This window comes from Salvelinus sp. IW2-2015, linkage group LG15, assembly GCF_002910315.2.
Source record: "Salvelinus sp. IW2-2015 linkage group LG15, ASM291031v2, whole genome shotgun sequence".
Lineage (NCBI taxonomy): Eukaryota > Metazoa > Chordata > Actinopteri > Salmoniformes > Salmonidae > Salvelinus > Salvelinus sp. IW2-2015.
The window spans coordinates 53,606,371-53,626,662 of record NC_036855.1 but is presented as its reverse complement, the minus strand read 5'-3'; the positions used below and the strand labels follow the sequence as shown (position 1 = coordinate 53,626,662).

The 20,292-nt window shown below is 44.3% G+C and overlaps 1 protein-coding gene across 1 annotated transcript in view; it reads left to right on the top strand.

Annotated features, from left to right (window-relative positions):
• The window catches only part of LOC111974414 (zinc finger protein 536), a 68,434-nt gene extending 63,860 nt beyond the window's left edge, over positions 1-4,574 (top strand). The window contains exon 5 of the mRNA XM_024002128.2: positions 1,695-4,574. Coding sequence (XP_023857896.2) covers positions 1,695-1,969 — 275 coding nt within the window. The 3' untranslated portion in view covers positions 1,970-4,574. The remainder of the gene's footprint in view (positions 1-1,694) is intronic.
• The last annotated feature ends 15,718 nt before the right edge of the window (positions 4,575-20,292 follow it).

Below are 20,292 nucleotides of genomic sequence, written 5' to 3'. Positions count from 1 at the left end.
GCTCAATTCTGGTTTGCAGATCCCAACATGTTTGTGTGCAGATGTATGATCTGTAGGGGGATTGAAGTGGGTGATGTGAGTAGGTGTGGGTTAGCCCTCCGGAGAATCAGAAGAAGTGTTGATATCTGAGGGAGGTGGTGGGTGAAGCGGGGGGCACCATCTTGGGCATAATCCATGCGGGCGGTGCTGGTGTGTCTTTGTGCGCCGGCCATTTGTTTGGGTTATCGCAGTGTGTGCCGGAGTAGGTGGATTAGATGGAAACTTAAGAAGTATGGCTGTCTCCATGCAGCTGGGCCCAGGCATCTGTCATTCCTCAGTCCAACACCGCACACCCTATAAATCCCAGAACACACAGGCCAGACTGACGCACTTCATTTCAACAACACCATGCAGAGATGCTGCAGGGAAGGGGGCGGTGGGGTGGGGGGGGGGCTATATGTGTGTGTTTTCTTCTTTTGAAAGGAAGAAACTATTTAGTTTACAATTCAACCCAGGATAACCACCATATTCCTACAGTGTTATGCACGAGTGGAATCGCTCTGGTAATCTCAGACCCAGCTTGCCTTTATCTTCATATAGGACAGTCAACGTCATTATGTTTGTTCAAATTCTAGATTGTACTTTTTTTTTATACCTTGGATAGACCCCGCTGCAACGTTAGAACTGATCTGTGTTTATTTTAGAAGTGCAGAAAAAAATAGAGAGATAGAAAAGGGAAGAAGAATAGAGGTGACTTGTTTGGGGCAACACTCGGTCCCCCTAAGTGTAAAATGGGATGAGATATTCTGCCTCACGGACTTAACGTAATGTAAGAGAGTGTGAAATTAAACCGCACAGGAATAAAAAGTGGCCTTCATTGTGTGTCGCCGGCTCGCTTATCGAAACATTCCGACAGCTGGAACATCTAAAGCTCCAAAAACGTGTAGCAATCTCCTTTGTGTAAGATCCTGAGCAGACATTGTGATATTTGAAAGCCACTGAGACTCCAAAGCCAGCGTAAGAATGGCAAACACAACGTGCCTCTAAATCCTGCCTCTTCGCGACAACACAATGTATCAGTGAGTGTAGTGTGTATGTGTTTTGTGTACCTTTAATTCCTATCCTTCTTTCACGTCTCTACATTCCCTGCACCTACACAGCGTCTATAAACTCTGTTAATTTGATTTACCCGTCTCAAATCGAATTGGGGAAAAAAAAGAATGACAGAAAATGTACCGTTATTAATAATAACCGAAAGCGGTGTACAACAGAAAAGTGTCTGGGTTTGCGCTCTCGGGTGGATGAGCGAGATAAGTGAAGTCGGTTATGATGGGCACGTTTTCGACATCGCTCAAACAAACGGCGCAGGCTATTAAGGGGCCATTGTGTTTGCTGCAGTGAGGATCAGATCCAATTCGAGAGAGCGCGTGCAACTGTTGGGAGTGGTGAAGAATACAGCTTGTGCAGTACACCGCTAAAACACTGCAGCGTTCAGAGGGAACCACTGCTGCTCCTCCTATCCAAAGAGAGAGCACTGAAAGAGTTTTAAAGACACGTCTCAGGAGAGTACTAAAAGCTAAAGCACTGTGTAGTAGGCAGACGGTACAGTCGTATTCAGTGCCTCGGTGACAGAGCTCGTTTTACATTCTGCTAAAGTAATACCGAGTAATGATGAGGTGACTGACTGTTGTCTCTCTCTTGTTGTCCTCGCACAGGTCACGGAGGTTACGGAGGTCAGGGGGGTCGGAAGCCGTTCCAGTGCAGGTACTGCTCCTACGGTGCCTCTCAGAAGGGCAACCTGAAGACCCATGTCCTGTGTGTCCACCGCATGCCCTTTGACAACAGCCAGTACCCTGACCGCCGCTTCAAACGCTCCCGCATCGACTCGGACGCCTCAGGGAACTCTGAGGATGGGACCACCAGCTATCCCATGGGAATTCATGGGGGCATGGCCRACCCCCCTCTCTCTGGAGACCCCCTGCATCCATGACCGATGTCACMTGGCATGGAGGTGCCAGCCTTCAACTCTACAACTACTGTACTCACTAGAGCCACATAACAGGGACTACTTACTTCGCCTACTCCCAGAGCACAGCCAGATAAAGGGGGYCATCAGTGGCTGTACTGTTTTACCCAGAGCTCACAGGACATCCTCAGTGTGTACTAGGTCAGTAACAATAACATAACATGCATATAAACAACACATACCATGGGTTGAGTATTCTTTAAGATGGGTCCTGAAGAAATGCATCTATTCATTAATATAAAACTAGGTATAGATATGTTAAATGTAGTTATGTGACAAATAGTGGAGACGACTATATAAAAAAAAGAAATAATAAAGAAAATATAGAAAATCTTTAAAATGACTTTTGTCCCTAAAAATTATGCTTTTATCAGAAAAATTATCCCGTAAACGATTTAGCGACAATTGGGGAAGAAGGAATAGGATTGTTGAACACACCCCGCAGAACATGACACCGGCGGCTGCCTTTTGCAGAGGGCGAATGATGAGCAGCCAGTGGAGACTGGGGCAGGCAGCGGCAGTGGTGGGGGGGCCTTGGTGCCAGCCTGACTGGAGCTGTCATCGCAGAGGAAATCAATTCAATCCCCCCTCTCCCCTTTTTTCATCTTTCTCGACCCAGCAGTCCAGCCCCGTCCACTCTCAGCCCTCTGCCCCTACTGCACTACAGGAGTAACCTAACCCTGGCCGACATGTGAGGGGTCAAACTCAGTTCCATCAGCTGGCCAGAGTCACCCCCCCCTTCTCTGCCTCTTTAAAACGACTCAAATCCAACATGGCCTCTGGAAGAAAAGAAAAAAAATCAATGATGTATTTAAAGGAGCCATTAGAGTCACAGAGATGTGTTCTGTGCAATATTGTCATTTATTTGGATATCACCTTACCAGACACTGAGAGGTGGAGTTAATTCAATGTGTTTTATTTCATTTCAACTTTTATGTTAGGAGGTGGATGGTTGTTCTTTGAAATTGAAAGTGTAGATGGTGAAGATGTACATAGTGGAATTGGGACCTTTACAACTTGATGTACTGTAACTTAAGTCAGAGGTTGAATGTTTCGTTATATATGAAGACTGTGAATGTCACAGAACTTGTTTCCTAAGACACGATGCAGGACTATCTTCCTATAAGCTCTTCTAAAGCAGCTTCAGAATGAGCAATAATACATAGAGATGGTCACCCTGCTCCCTGTCTCTAATTTAAACGTATTAGTTACAAAATAGACAAAAGGACCTTTTTTACAAATGTCTTTTCCAATTCATTTCTAGGTTTCGGACGAAACATTTTGTGAGTCGTGGGGGATAAACAGAAGATCATGCTTTTTATTGTGTTGGTATGGAGGCATGGGGGGATTTTTAATGTTTCTGATAAAGAGAAATGATCCGGACTTTAAGAAAGTCAATATCTTCCCTCACAGCCAAGGAGAGCTGAACACTTTAACCCCAGGGCCTTAACACCACAGCTATGCCTAAAGGAGTTTACAGTCCACTCAAATACACTGCTCCTATCAGTTGAGAGAGAGAGAAATAAGAAAAGAAAGAAAGAAAAATAAATAAATAAAGAGAGTATGGATATGTACAGAATGCAGTCAGGGTTTAAATGGGGTCATTTGAATTAGGACTTTTCTGCCATTCAGCGATCTACTGACAGTGTTTTTTTGTTCATTTACTTACCTAGCCTAGTTCGCACTGCCTTACTTCAAATCGAGTCGATCAATTTAATGCAACTGTTTGTATGATATCTACCATGAAGCCACAACATTGAGATACAACTGAAACGACTGTGGTGAGCTTTTAGGTTTAAATGCACTACTGTTTTCTTGGTGACTGTGCCAGTCGCTTGCTTTTTCGTGTGTGTATGTACGTGTGTGTGGGTGTGCCTACCTAACTATATTAGAGAAAAAATTACTTTAAAAAAAACGGAAAAATAAACTCTGAAAAAAAAAAAATCACATTCCATTTCTAGCACTTTTCAGGTTTTCCAGTATATCTGTATGTTTCAAAGTATGCGATATGGCAAGAATGCTGTTTATGACACTGGAAACATCATTGTTTGTCATTCTCCGTGACGTGTTCGTCCATCCCTTACCACTGTTTACCTGCCCGCATTTCAAAATAACCCACGTTTTCCCTGAAAATATTTTGTTGTCATGACTCAATTAAGAAACAGACGCAAATGTACAATTAGAACTTGATCATCCCTGCGCTAACAGAGAAGAGAAATCATTTCTATGTACTTCTCTGTGTGCTCTGTGTTCATGGCCATGATACTGTCCACATTCCTTAATGAAGTAAATGTCTATATTGGAGGTAAAGTAAGTAGAGGATTTTGTTGCTACTACTATATACTTACAACCAGTAGACAACTTTGTATTTAAATATTCCTACTGGGCATTATTTATTATTCTACATCGGTTTTACAGAAGAGGAAAACAATTCAGATTACGGTAAATCTACGCTGTTTTTTTCATTCCAAAGTAATTTTGTTCATGGACTCTTTCTGCTGTCAGGATGTTGTAAAGTCTTTGAGGCAGTTCGTTTTATCCAGTGTTTTACGCAATAAAAACCTCTACCTCTGGAAATACTGCCTTTGTCTGGTCCAAGATGCAACATCATATTACTCTTGTGTTAGGCCTTCCCTTGGTAATCCTAATCTTAGCAGTTCACAACTGAGCATGTAACTCCTCCCCTGCCAATAACACCTGATGTAATCTAGTTGTGCCTACACACCTACCTGTAGATGTGRGTACTATACCGCTGATTACTGTTATTACCACACACGCATGATTTGTTACTGTCAGCCTATAGACACTTACATATTCCAGGGAAACCTGCAGAACACAGCCACAGAACACACTGGTAGAGCTCATCCAAGGTGCCGTAATATTTTAAGACAGTCAAATTGAAAAGAAGCTGGTGATGTGTGGCGCCAAATGAGACTGAATGAGATAGAATGGCTTTCATAAACCGTAATGAGCACCACCTGTTACGTCTCACCAGCAAAGCCATCACTATTACGCCTATAAAGAAAATGTAGGTCTGATACTTTGTATTTTTGAGTGTTAGTCTGCAGAGAGAGACTGAGTATATATGAGGAGGAACTGGAGAGATACGCGAGGGGTAGAAAACCCAGTGAATTTGAAATGTTGTCCCCAGCGCGAGCACTTTTTACTGTTAATGGAGAAATACAGTGCGTGGCATGTTTAATAGGTTTCGTTTTTATTATACAGCGCCGAATAATTAACTTGGAAGCAGAGTGTCACATAGATTTATCTTTTAATTAAAATAGCGTGGTTCACGCATATTTGAGTGGTAGTCCAAATAAACGCAATATCCAAATTTATGTTTTGTTTATCTTCCTGTTAATTATCAGGAGATTGTTCGCTGTATAACCCTTCATCTTTTTTTCTTTAACAAAGTTAGGGGGTCTGTATCGCAAGCAATAAACCCTCACAGTCAGATTTTATTAATTTATGGGTAATTACGAGAACAGGGACGAATATAGGTGCTTAGAGTGATCCAGGCTCATTTTTATAAACAGTGATGAATGTGCATTGCTGGCTGGCACACAGAGACGATGAAAATAAGCATGATTTTTTTTTTTATTGTAGGAAATTTGAATAATTGACAATATCTCTATTCCATCACAGGGCTGAGCATTGTGAAACAGCCACCGAGCCTAGGACCGCACATACGCCCACTCACAGCATTCAACATACAACAATTCACATACAGTAAACACACACGCACAAGCAGTCACACTTACATCCGTACTGTGTGCATTAGTTTCATTTTCCGTCGTTCCTGTCATATTGGTATAAGTGTATTGAGGGCGTCATGCTGTAGAACTGTACACTGTCTGTTGGTAATGTGCTTAACGTCAGTCTGCTAGCTACAGTAATTGTTCCAGTGTGAAAAGAGAACAGGCCGGTCCTCATCCCCCCAGTGGAAAACCCTGTGTTCATCCCCTCCATCCCGCCAAGCCAAGCTTCACACTCCAGATAAGACCGTCAAAAGGGTGAGTGGCTGTGCAAATGGAATCTCCGCCGCTGTGAATGGTGGTGATGGTGATCTAATTTTGAGTGAGTGTTGTGTGTGTGTCCAGGCTTCCTCTCCTCTAACAGGGGGCTGAGCTGCTGGATCCACGATGTAGCATTCGTCTGGGTCGATGACTGTCGGCTAGATTCCGTAATCTGGCTGATAGCTCCATTAGTGTGGAGAGAGGGTTTGGGCCCGTCGTCAGTCAGTCTCTCTCTCCCACGTCTCCCATCACTGGGTGATGGTCCCTGGGCTAAGATATCCCACCTGATCCAGGGACTCAACAATGTGAATGTGATGTGGCTCATGGTCTAAGATGTTTCTACCTCTATAGGAGCCCCATAGGAGTATGTCAAATCCTTATAGCCCAAGGTAGTTTTACGTTAGGACTGCCTTTACCTTAACCCCAGGATTCAGAGGTGTAGCCTATATAATGTTCCCTTTAGCAAGGTATGATCCACCCAGTTTGACGTATGCTATTTGGTACAGAATGAGGATGTGGCCATACATCTGCATCACAGRCCATCGACCATCATATCGTTCATATTGACCTACAAAGCCCTGGCCCAGACACTGGACCTGAATAGTAATGTACCGAGGGGTTTCCTGTGCCATGTCCTATGGGATACATTTCGAGGTCATGGGAGGTCAGAACTGGTGGGTAACCTGMGTGTGTGAAATGTTGGCGTGTGTGCATGCTCATGTTTGATGAGTCATTCTGCATTACAGAATATGTATGTCCCTCATTGCTCTTACTTGACCTAATTGAGTCCTGTGTGAAAACTATAGCTGGCCCCTGTTCACAATTACAACACTTAATCCCACACACCTATTTCTTTCCCACATACATAAAACAATATTTCGAACACCTGAAACAAATTTATCCCGCAATCGAGAGATGCTTAATTCTATGTAATTTAAAAAATATATATTTTTCTGCATTTCTAAGCATACGTCTTGAGCTGTCTGTATCTACGGAGTCTGTATCTACACACTCACACACACTGACACTCCATCACACACACAAACACCCACTTTCTAATTTGCTCACATACACATAATATACACATACGTTCATACTGACTCTACACACACGCACACCCACTCACATACAATCATCATATCGGCTGCTGCTACTCTGTTTGTCATATATTCTGATGCCTAGTCACCTTACCCCTAGACATATCTACCTCTACCACTCTAGTATCCCTGCACATTGCAGATATGCTACTGGAACTGACTGACCGTGTAAATAGTATGCTTACTTACTTTCTTGTTTCCTGTGTGTTTTTGTTCTACCTTATGTTATTTGTAGTATTGCATTGTTATTGATTACTGCGTAGTTGGGTTTAGAGCTTGCAAGAAAGGCATTTCACTGTGCTTGTGCATGTGACATTAAAAACTTGAAACTTGAAACTTGCTAGACRGCATGCCAGCTAAGATAGTCAAGCTAGCTACTCTAACTTGACTGATAGCCTGAAATGGCTTCATGGTCGCTAGTTATGAGATTGGGAACCTATATGGGCTAGCTAAAGCTAACTTAATAAAATTGCTAAGTGACTAGTAGCATTGCAATGAAAGAAAGAGAGAAAAAAATTACATATATATATATATTTGTTTTAACAGGACAAATAGAGGGCACGTGCATGACACCTCTGTCAATATACTTTTCAAGGTGCATTTGATTATTTTACCATTGTTCCTCACAGGCCAGGTTCTATCAAGGCCCTAAAACTATAACTGCTTTTTAGCTTGCAGCACGTAAACTCCCCTTGCACTAAAGAAAAACATCTTATTTTTACAATTATTTTACAAGAGCCATTCACTTTACAGAATACACCTGAACCCTGAACTGTTTAAAAGAAGCTGAAAAGATGGAATGCTGTCAATRTCTCAGTACCCAAAGCGACGAGGCACAGATGTTGTCTGTCTACTTTGTGTTATTAGTTGGCACTGTCAGGTAAAGTTAAACCTTTACATAGAGCAAATGAAGCCAGTCACATGCAGAGTTACAGTACATGAAGCAGGACAACAACATGTTAAAGTGTAATTATGTTTTTAGATTTTTTTAAATAAATAAATTTAAAATTAAAGCTGAAATCTTGAGTTAATATGTATTCAACCGCTTTGTTACAACAAGCCTAATTTACAGTATACCTGGCGCTAACATGTGTCCTTTACCTAATCTTGTCCACATTCTGATTATGCCCACATTTCCAGAATGAATATGTCTACACAGGCTATTAAAATGTCCCCTATCTAAATTATCTAAATTATTTAACAGCCATTCTTTCAAAACAATATTTATTTATTTATTTTAAGACACATGTTGATGCCTTAAGGCAAAGGTGCCACCTGTCAATGATTTTAGTAGGCGGGATAGAGATTATTTAAGTGGTTTAATTGTCCAGATCTGTCTACACTTTGAAAGATATCCAGACACCATGCGTGCCTGACTACGTCCAGAGGTGGTCAGGAAGATTGATCACAGTCAGATCACAATGCGCATTTTAAATTGCCTACACCTGTCTGAAAAAGTGTGCGCAAAATCAGAATGTCCGGTGAAGTCCACATAGCAAATATTGCATGTAGCAAACAGGTATATGACTTGCTGCATGGTCAAGCAAGTTAATGTTAGACAGTTTACTAAACAACTCCTGATTTAGAACCACAGAGTTACCGCAAGTCAGCACAAAGACAACAGGAGCACTGCCTCCGCTATCCCAGCACCATCAAATCAACAAGGCTATATATGCTTAGTTTACAGTTTTTTACGATTGCTTACACACTAAAATGTAACTTTTCCCACAATTAGCAAAACCTTACACTCAAGGAGCAAAACACAAGGCTAGATTTGCACAACTGTAAGCACATTGTCAGCTTCACACTATTTGCAAAACATTACACACAGTGATTTGCAAAACACTAAACACACTTGTATACATCAGACACAGAAGTATATCATGATGTCACTTCCTTGCAATTCCAAAGTACTGACTGTCAAATGACCACACCTATGAGCCAATCTGTTAAACACAGCCATCAGGTGCACAAACACATGATTGCTAAATTGTAGACACACCAATCAGGTTTAAGCACTATAAAAATGCAGCAGGTAGRTTCACCTGCCTTCAACCAAAATGGAAGGAGTCAGAAGAAGAGTGAGGGTGAGAGGAGGAGTACACAGAGGAGGAGAAGGAGGTAGAGGAAGAGGCAGAGGCCGAGCCAGAGGTCGAGGAAGACCTGAAGCAGGAGGAGAACGTGTACAAGGAAGAAGAGGACCAAACTTATCAAATGACATTCGTGCAACACTAGTGGACCGTGTTGTGAACCACGGATTGACGCTGAGGGAGGCTGGACTGAGTTCAGMCAAATCTTAGCAGATATACAGTGGCATCTGTCATAAGGACTTTTCAACAGGAAAACAGGTAAAAGAAGAGCTGTCTACAGTTACAGTAATCAGCCGCTTATTGTATGCACCATATCAGCACTTGTGATACCCCTTCCTGTGACATTGTACAGTAAGTTACATGTATTATTCTCTACATAGGATTGAGGGTCGGGAATGACAAGGAGGAGGGGGGCCCATATTCACGCAAGAACAAGAGAGAGAGGTAATAAACATGGTTTTGGCCAATAATGCTATCAGGCTCAGAACTACAAGCCAACATTATCGGTGACCATGCCATTTTCAATAATGTCCATCAGGTCTCTCAGTCAACACTGGCACGCATCCTGAAAAGACATCAGGTTCAAATGAAACGACTTTATCGGGTGCCTTTTGAGCGGAATTCAGAGAGGGTGAAACGGCTGCGGCATGAGTATGTGGAGGTTTGTATTGTTCACTTTAACACTGATGTTGCATACTGCACACATGACTTTTTTACATTGACTGTATACTAGACCTATCCTGAACTACACAATCTTGTCTTTCACTGTATTTCAGGGAGTTTTGCAGATGGATGCTGAGGAAATCCTGCATGAATTCATATATATTGATGAGGCAGGGTTCAACCTCACAAAAGCAAGAAGGAGAGGCAGAAATATCATTGACCACWGGGCTATAATCAATGTCCCAKGGCAACGTGGGGGTAACATCACCCTTTGCGCTGCCATTTCACAGCATGGGGTTGTCCTCCGTCATGCCAAAATGGGCCCTTACAACACACCTCACATTCTCGCATTTTTGGACCGATTGCACCACATCGTCACAGCAGGTAATGTAATGCACCAGATGCAATACACGGTCATCTGGGACAATGTGTCATTCCACCGCTCTGCTTTGGTCCAGAACTGGTTTCAACACCATCCACAGTTGACAGTACTATACCTTCCACCATACTCTCCGTTTCTAAACCCTATCGAAGAGTTTTTCTCTGCATGGCGGTGGAAGGTTTACGATCTCCAGCCCCAGGCTCAGGTACCCCTCATTCAGGCCATGGAGGACGCCTGTGACCAAGTCGACGCCGCAGCTGTGCAAGGATGGATTCGACATTCAAGACGGTACTTCCCGCGTTGTCTTGCTAATGACGATATTGCTTGTGATGTTGATGAAATTCTCTGGCCAGATCCAGCTAGGCGAAGAGATTTTGGGGGACTAACCCTACTTGTAGACTAGTTGAATGCCAATGTCGTCCTACTCTCTTTCATGTTGGCAAAATGGTCTATGGCTCTGTCATACAGTACGCTTTTAGCTTTTGTTGTCATAGGCTACCTAGCTAAATGCTTGCTAGCCTAACTTCCTTGCATAGGCAACAATGGACCAGCTAAGTTAGCTAGCTAGTTAACGTGAGCCTACTAGGCTACATATTGAACTTCAATCATCTCAGGCCAGTGGCACAACATATTCATTTATGGTTTCATCATAATCATTGCCCTGTACAGAGAATTAAGTCAAAACCACATGTCCAAATCCCTATCTCCATCCATTGCTTAGGAAAGGGTCGATTTAGCAAGCTAGCTACTGCAGGACATCAACACAAGCAGACAGACACGTTTTTCTGACAGTTATGACGTTTTGCTTAGGATGTGATTTGATTGGTGTGAAGCCAAATTCGAACTGGCCTCCCTTGGGGGGCGTTTTACTGCGCCAGGACAACACACAGTTGATCTCAGCTCAATGCTGATTGGCTAATTATTTAAATCTTTTTTTTGCAAGGGAGGCCAAATGTTTGATGGCATCAATCAGATACATGGGCTAGACATACTTAGACAGAGGGGAGCTGTTTCCCTCGCTCGGATGATTGCTCACATGAGATTCAGCCACTTGTAAATAGATGGAAAATAATGAAAAAACAGAGTGACGAAAAACACATTATTTTATCTTTTTATTGGTCCGATTTTTGGGGAAGCCTGTCTCCCCTTGGCACCCATGAATACACGCCACTGGGTATAAATGGAGCTAATGCCTGGATAAAAAGACAAAGAGACCGGAAGGATCAGTGGAAAATAAAATGGATTCATCATGACACAAGGGACATTATATGATACAACCTTAACTACAAAACATTCCCACATTTGACTCTATCGCCACTGTGCTCTGCAATATTTCTTATTCTCACACAGGCTTCTTGTTCCCCTGTACAGTACTGTTATTGTTACCACTCAAGAATGAACAGCATACAGAATCCAAAATCAATTACACAATTACAGTCAGCTAAAAGAGAAGTTTTTTCATCCTCTCTTTGTTTCTTTCTCACTTTTGCCTTARTCTCAAACGTCGTGAGTGGGCTGAAAACAGTTAATGTTTGGAGATAAAATATCAGATGTGTTTTGCCTCCAGATATCCATTAAAGTACAGAATGCTGTTTTCTATCACAGTTAGACGCCAGATGTTCCCCCATCTCCACTCATTGCAGATGTAATGGGCTAGAATGCTGCAGTTTGTGACTTTGCCGGCATCCATTCTGTATACAAGGGAAAACAGTTTGCGATATMTAATTATACACCATCAATACTCAAGGTTTATTTCCTTGCAGCAGAACCGAGCTTAATAAAATGACAACCATCAATGCCAGGCGTTCTCTTTCGAAGAGCGAGCTGAGAGTTCCTGTTTGCGGGTGTTTGTCTAAAACCATCCAGTTTAAAAACATAGGACAACAGGACTCGAGTGAAATAGGGCGGAAGTAAAGAGTATTGCCTTTGCTATTGCGTACTCGCTCCATCCTCTTTCCGTATGTGATAACAAGTCCAAAAGGTCTCTCTTACACATCACTGGTAGCTTAGCACTGTGAGACTAGACACTGCAGACCGTGTCGGACGTTCTGTAGACTTGGTAATAATGTGTGACACAAATCCAAGKGCAGAGAGAGAAAGTCTAGTTCACTAGTTTGTGCTTACAGTAACAGATCACTGAGGACCTTTGCTGAGGGTTGAATTTGAACACTGGTTTGGTTCTTGTCCTGGCTCCCGTGGTTTAACACAGTCAAGGAAAGGTATCTGATTCTCATTCACAACCTTTGCTGTGGCTTCAGACAGAAACACATCTTCGTCGCCTGTTGTTGTGAYGCAGTTTCACATTTGATCTGGGAGGATGTGGTCATGAACAATCAAAATCATAATTATGGATACAGTRCAGCAAGGACGTTTTAAAAAATGGGTCCAGGGTGACCGGTGCTCGTCTATTTATTTTTTATTGAGGTCTCTGTGCAAGCAACAAAATTGATTTATACCCGTGTGCTTTTAAGACCCAGACATTCAGAAATGAGGCGGAACGCTGCTAAGAATTTCAAATCTTTTAATACATCCTCGTTCTTATTGAGTTAGTGTATCTGTCTTTTTTTAATTTCTGTCATTTTTAGCTGCATCTTTGTGTGGTGTGTGTGTGCTGTTGTGTGTGTTTTTTTCATCGTGCTGTGGGTGCTTTGGCTGTTGTTTGTGTGTGTGTTGTGTGTGGTGTGTGTTTGTGTGTTGTGTGCCTGTGTGTTGTGTTGATGGGAGTAAGTATTTATTCCTCCCATCATCTGTCGAGAAGCTAGTGAGAGAGACCGGTAATGGTAATACTTTTCTTGCGCCGAGGGTCTGATGTCGTTTCTGGAGAGGACTGTTAGATTGATCTGAGCCCTGGAGAAGATATGCTATAGGTTGCATTTGCCCCCTCCCCTCTCCACATCCCTCCATTTGATTAATGATCCAAATATGTGAATACAAATATCAAAACAACTCGTCAAATAGAGATAGCGAAGATACAAACAGCTTAAAGGAGGAAACAGCATGAGTAATGAGCTTGTTCCTATTCATATACGTATTTTCCCCTCAATTTTGTCTTTGCATATAGCAATTGAAAGGTTATTTAACCCTTTTATAATGAAATGCATATTAWTGTGTGCAGGAGCATGATGGGCTCGCATCTCCTAAAGCTGAAAAGGTAACACTCTATAGCACATTACAGTACTATCGTTACTGTGTGATTATTTCAACACATGTCAGTATTACACTGTACTTACAGCAGTAACCCTAGCCCTAGACCTAGCCCTAACTCTAGTGGGACTGAGTGGGACAGATTGATTCTAAGTTTGTGTTTGTGAGCATGTGTGTGTGTTTTTCTGAGGAAAGTCCTGTCTAATGGAGGGATCATTGTGCTCCTATGGGTGTGCGTGTGTGTGTGTGTATGTGTGCACGTGTGTGTGCGTGTGTGTACGCGCGCGCGCGTACACGTGTGCATGAACGTGAGTATTGGAGTGTTGGAGTATTGGAGTGTCTGCGTGCGTATCTACTCTCGTCTAATGGAAGGCACTGTCGATGGTGTGCAGAGACCCAGACGAGGAGGCTGTGAATTTGTGGTGGCCAAATCAGCCCCCCGTGACAGAGCAGGCCACTAATTGACATTTTCATTAACAGCAAATTTATGTTCCTATTTCTGTCTGTGATAATGACCATTCCTTTGGAGAGAAGTAGAGTCTGCTAATGGACATGAAATAGGGGAGGGGGGGGGAAACTTGTTTAATTATGACGAAAAGGAGGGTCTTTTGTGCGCTCTCTTCAACTCTACCTCACATTGGTTCAGAGGGTTGGGGAGAGGGTGGGGTTGGGACGAGGGGAAATACAGTATGTCACATGGGCCATATAGTAGAACCACATTGTGGAAATGATTACTTTCTACCCAGAGGCTGCAGTGTGCTTATATTGGCTTGAAAATAGGCCTTATAATAGCCTAAAATACTAGAATTATACAATTGTATTATAGGTTAATTTTAAGATCAAATCTGACCATGTTTGATCTTAAAATGCATATATATCTCAAATGCACCCAGTGTACAGTATGCACAACTGTACATGCATTCAGAATATTCACAGGGGGTACAACATTGTCAAGCATCTTGTAGAGAGTTGAGTCTCACGAGAGAGGATAGGAATTCTGTAATTTGCATACAAAGCTAGGCAGATCCGCTATCATATGATTAGGGGGAGTAATTAAAACAGATGTAACTCTAACACTTTCTTAAGTACCGATAATTAATATGTAATTATGCACTCATTTAAAGACAAGTTAGCACATCTGATAGAGGCAGACATGAAATGTAAGTCTGTGGTCCCAATTACTGTCATTACAAAAAGTCTGCTCCTCATTTCAAGGTATATAAAAAAAAAAAGGATTCTCTGTGACGGCGAAAGATAAAACGTCTCAATTGTTTTCCTTCCCTTTTAATGTTTTCATCGCACATGTTTTTTTTCTTCAAGAAACAGAATCACCATCAGTACCGAAAGAGGGCGGGGTGGCAGACAATCATGTTACGTGCACTACAGTTCACAAGGCCCTATTAAAACCACAGTCTTCAGTAGCGTGAAGTCAAAAGGGTCCATGACAACCACTTTGCTTTCCTTCATCTTAATCTCAGCGTGACGCAAGTCCCAGGTATTTCCATGGAGTCCATACAACCCCTGCTGTGCCTCCTCTCATGTCTTCTAATTGTCCCTCCTGTCTCTCTCTGTCACCCTCTCCCCTTATCCCATGTTCAACCATACAAACGTTCCCTTTGATTCCGCAAGTAGCACAACCAAGGAGAGCAAGAAGGCAGACCCGTCTTTTCTTTTATCCTCGAGGAACAATGGATGTGAGTAACAGTAGGACGCCACATCTACTAGTGATCACTGAGATGCAGAGCCATCAGAACGCATCCCCGTGCGCGGCCAGCGAGCACTTCATCGTGATGTGTGGCATGCACGCGCAACAGGGTGTCCCCGGCTCACAACCTCACCAGCCCGCGTCCTCCTGTTCCCTGTCTGTTTAAAAAAAGAGCACCTTGTGGGCCAGTGCGTAAAGCCTTTCCGCCGTCGTTACCGTCGAGTCACAGTGATCAGCAGCCGGCTGAAACTCAATTCAACTAGCCACCTGCTAGCTAGTCAATCACAGGCGAAGGGTGGGGATTGTGCTTCGGGAAGTGGGGGGGTTGTCCTGGGGGCTATGACGGAAGCTTGCTTCAGAGAAGGATGAAACATGCCCTCCAAAGCTTCTCACCGCTCAACCCTCACTCTCTCTGCGCTCTTTCTTTGATCACTCCATCTGTATCCGTTACCTCCTGCGCACGTCATAGTAAAAAAAGAAACATTGCAGCACCACCCCACTGACCGTTGACTGTGCGTTGTTCCTTAGCTTGTTTCTGATTCGTCCATAGATATGCCAGCGTCTTCCATTTCCTCTGCGCCGTGCTGTGGGGGAGAACGAGCGTCTCTCCCCACTCATTTACTACTACCATTTCCCTTTTCCCCACAAGCAGAGGAAGGCACAGGCAAAGGCACCCAACTCCATCACCGGCGCTGCTAATCCCCGTTTAATAATGCAGCGCTTCAAATCAGAGCACCTGTTGCTAAGATGTGCTGATCCAAATATCAAGGGGATTAATTAAAAGTCAATCACATTCATTTGGTTTTTGAAGGGTGATTGGGCGAGATACAGAACGATTCCGTGAACACAGATAGCCCGGCCTCTTGATTTCAAATGCAGTTTTATTAGGGGTCCATTAGAACCCTGCTACTCGCCTGCTCTGTTGAGATGGCATTCTCTTCAAATTTAATGAGCATTTTAGTTTCATCTTTGAATGTGCATATCTCAGTGTTATGCATAATTGAAAAAATGCTAATAACTAAAATGTTTATTTCCATCTTCCTGTGTGTGATTTGTGGTCGGAACACAAGTGGAATCAACCCTAGCAAGCAGTTTAACCTTCTACACGGCTGAGGGTGAGGGGGTTTGTTTGTCCTGGAGAAGAGACTATTCTCACACAGAGGATAATAGTGTGGCTGAATGACAGAGCGAGCGAGGGGTAGAGGAGAGAGGGGGACAGATAGCAGCTCTATAGGAGTCAGTACAGTACCCACCMGGCCATTGTGCTGTGGCTCCTGCTGTTTGGCTGGGAGGCAGTGTTCAAGGAGATCTTTGCCCTCTGTGAAACAGCCACAATGGAACGTTTGACCTGTGTGTATCAGAGGAGAGGCAACACATKTGGCTGGCTGGTCCCACACCGCCACTCTAGGAGCAGCCCTCTGCCAGATCTAATCTCCACAGATTTGGAGTGGCGCTGGGCCCTGATGCTGAGGCCTCTCTCTCCCCTCTCTCTCTCTCTCTCTCTCTCTCTCTCGCTCTCTCTCTCTCTCTCTCCTCTGCTCCTCACCCCCCACCCCCCCCTCTCGTCTCTCTCACCCTCCCTCTCCCTCCCCTTCTCCGTCTACTCTCACCTCTCTCTCTCATCCTTTCCTTCAACACACTGACCTGATATTTTACCTCCCTGAGGAGAAGATCAGCCTCATTCTGCTGAAGCAGCCCATCGCTCTCTCTCTCTCTCTCTCTCTCTTCTCTCTCTCTCTCTCTCTCTCTCTCTTCTCTCTCGCTGTCGTTATCTCTTACTTTTCAATATAGCGGATTCCAAAAACACAGCCACACAGACTCCGCATAGCATGAGCCGTATAGGCTGTCATGCACCAGCTCCGTGCAAATAGGATGTCTTTGAGAAACTGGGAATATTCGGTGCATGTTTACAATGGCTTGTTTGATCGCGTGTTTACACTCCTCGTTACCATTACAACGTACTGAGTCTCCCATTTTGCATTGACCAGTTCTTGCCCGAGGCTACACTGTGCACACGCTGGAAGTGTGAAAAAAGACTTCTGAACACCTCGACTTCAAGTCTCATAACGTTGTAATTGAGACTTTAAAACTATTCAACAAAATGTGCAAAACTGTTGCTGAACATACTGTTTAGGCCTATGAACCTGGACACCGCACACACGCAACAACTAAACATCACACACACACACACGCACAGATGCACTACATGCATGATGCCACTTACTGGTTCCAATTCAAGGTAGTTTATTGTATACGAATGCCATACAGTACCATGGCATGCTGCTTTGCAACGCCCTGCCTGCTCCTCGTGAAGCCATCGGGAGGGCAACACCAAGCTTTTTTTTTCCTTTGGGCACAGTGACCCAGGCATAACTGGTAGCGGATACACTTGCCTCCCGGACCCACATTATTTTGTTATCGCCGCCGGCCATCAGAGAGGTCACTTGAGAAAATGTACTTCCAGCCCAGGCAATCATTCATCTGGAGCCTCACACAAGAACGAGGGGTGGGGCCTGTCCTGAATCCCACAGATACCCTTCCCCGGCGACGAGAATGATGGACAGAACAGACAGATTACCCTTCACCGCGCTGAGAAAGATGGACAGGACAGAACCAGATACCCTTGCACCAGGCGGAGAAAAGATGACAGACGAGACAGATACCCTTCCGACCGCCCGGCGAGAGGGAAAGACTGGAACGAACGAGGACAATTACCCTTACACCGATGCGACGAGGAATTCCGATGGACAGACGGCAGGATGACCCTTCACCACGCGAGAGGAAGTACGACGGACAGACAGAATACCCTTACCGGCGAGAGGAAAGACGGAGAGACAGACAGATACCCATTAACCAGGCGAGATACGATGGACGAGCAGACAAGAATACCGCTTCACCGGCGAGCAAGAAAAGACGGACAGAACAACAGTATAAACCCTTCAACCGCCGAAGAGAAAGAGGACAGACAGACAGATACCCTTCACCGGCGAGAGGAAATGACAGGACAGACAGACAGAATACCCTTCACCGGCGAGAGAAAGACGAACAGACAGACAGATGATCCCTCACCCGGCGAGAGAAAAGACGGACAACAGACATCAAAGGAAGAAGATGATTAGCTGAGTGAACCTGTTCTGCCCTATGAATATCCATTCACACACATGTCCAGCCTCTTCTTCTTCTAGTGTGAATGTGTGCTTTCATCCACTATGCTCCTTTAGGAATGGTTATATCCCATAAAGACACATTTGGTTCATTACCAGGCCTAAATATGATTGACATTTTGGACCTCCCAGTGTGACCTGTGTGAGGGTGTGTTTGTGTGCTTTACAGCAGACGGGCAGGTGGGTGTGGTGTGCAGTACCGGAGGTCAGGGGGATGGTTCATCTGATCTTGATAGTAGAGCATCCGTGTCACTGAGGAGAGACCGCTTATTGTCATGACCCCCTCCCGTCTCTCTCCTCCCTCTCTCCATCCCTCCATCGGGCCTTCTCTCTCCCTCTGATTGTCTCATCATTCCATCGGAGCGGCTCTCACACCTGACGGGCAGACAGGCCTCAGCCTCCCGCGGGCCGGATAATCAACATCCTGTCCGACCTGTCAATACCCTGCAGACGGAGGGAGAACAGACTCACACACACACAGGACACACACACACACACCATACACACACACACGACATACTGTACACACACCAGTACGCAGACCCTTGCAGGAGGGTGTCCTCACACGGACGTTGTCACTGAACACCCCGACACACACGCGCACACATGCACACACACAAACCTACACACACACAAACACACACACATACAGACACACCTGGCATAAATCACCGGAGCCTGTCATGCCGTGCTCTTCGTTAAGCGGAATTAGTCTTTGAGCGGTTTCTCCTGATGAACGCCTCAGGTTTATTAATTACGCCTAATCATGATAAATGCTACAGCCGTCATCTCATCGTGCCTTCTGTCGCAGCGTCAGGGTTCAACCAGGAGGGGAGGGACGGTGCCAGAGCCATCCAACCTATCCGCGAGGGCAACCTGGAAAATGACAGGCCCCGCGGCCTAGCCAGAGCCAACCTGCAATCACTGTGTCATTCATTCCAATGACTCTTCTGAAATGTTGTGGTTTTTTGAGTGTGTTAGGGAAATACATAGGTTGGGAGTTATTCTTAACAGGTCATGACGATGCAGCACGCAATAATGTGATGGTGTCCCATCACCTTGTCTGTTGGTAATGAGATATTACAGTGGTTACCTCATTCATTTGACAGTGTTTACCTCATTCATTTTACAGTGTTTACCTCTGTTAATTAGATCATCTCCATTGACTATTGAATAAAGAAGCATATTCACTGTAGAGTGACATTGGCTCCTTGGCCAGTCCTCCTCAGGCAGTAAGGCGTTAGGCAGAACTCGCCTTTGTTCCAAAGTCACTGACATGATTGTTGTTCATAATTGTGGCTGTTGCCATTGGAAACAGGAGGGACGCTCACGTTTGCTCCCGAGTGCCCTAAAGCCTGGTTGTTAAAGTTGTTCTTCTTCACATCACCTGACTTGTGCCCACTCCCTCTCTTTCTTCACTCTTTTTCTCTCTCACCTTCCCCCAACTTTGCTCAATAACCTGTCAATGTCTTTTCCCCCTACTCTGTACAACCACTCTCCCTATTTCCTTCTCTTCCAGGTTAGGTGTCATTACTCCCAGGTCTGTGTGTGTGTGTGTGTGTGTGAGGGAGAGGCAGGTCCTTCACAACCACTGACCCTGAATCAGTTAAGGAAACAATGTGACAAGTGCTGTAATGAGAATAAATGAAACGATAGAGCATCATCATCCCTACTGCACGCAAACCCCTGCTCCTCTCTCTCTCCCTCTCTTCTCTGGGCTGGGGCTCCTCTCTGACTGGGTCTGGCTGTGAAAAATTACACCTAATTAGTGGTGTAGTAAGAACAGAGTTGAGGACAAATGTTGCAGGCTATAAGTGGTGCTGTCTATTATGAGAATTATATATTTATGAAAACGGGGGGAAAACGAGAAAACAATGAGGTAATCAGGTGGGTTTCCGTGGCACCCAGGGAGATTCTGACATGTGACGGGACAGGTGATTCTCCACAGCTCCTTAAAAAAGTTCATCAGCAGACATGCAGCAGCACCTCCCTCTCTCTCTCTCTCTCGTCTCTCATCTCTCTCTCT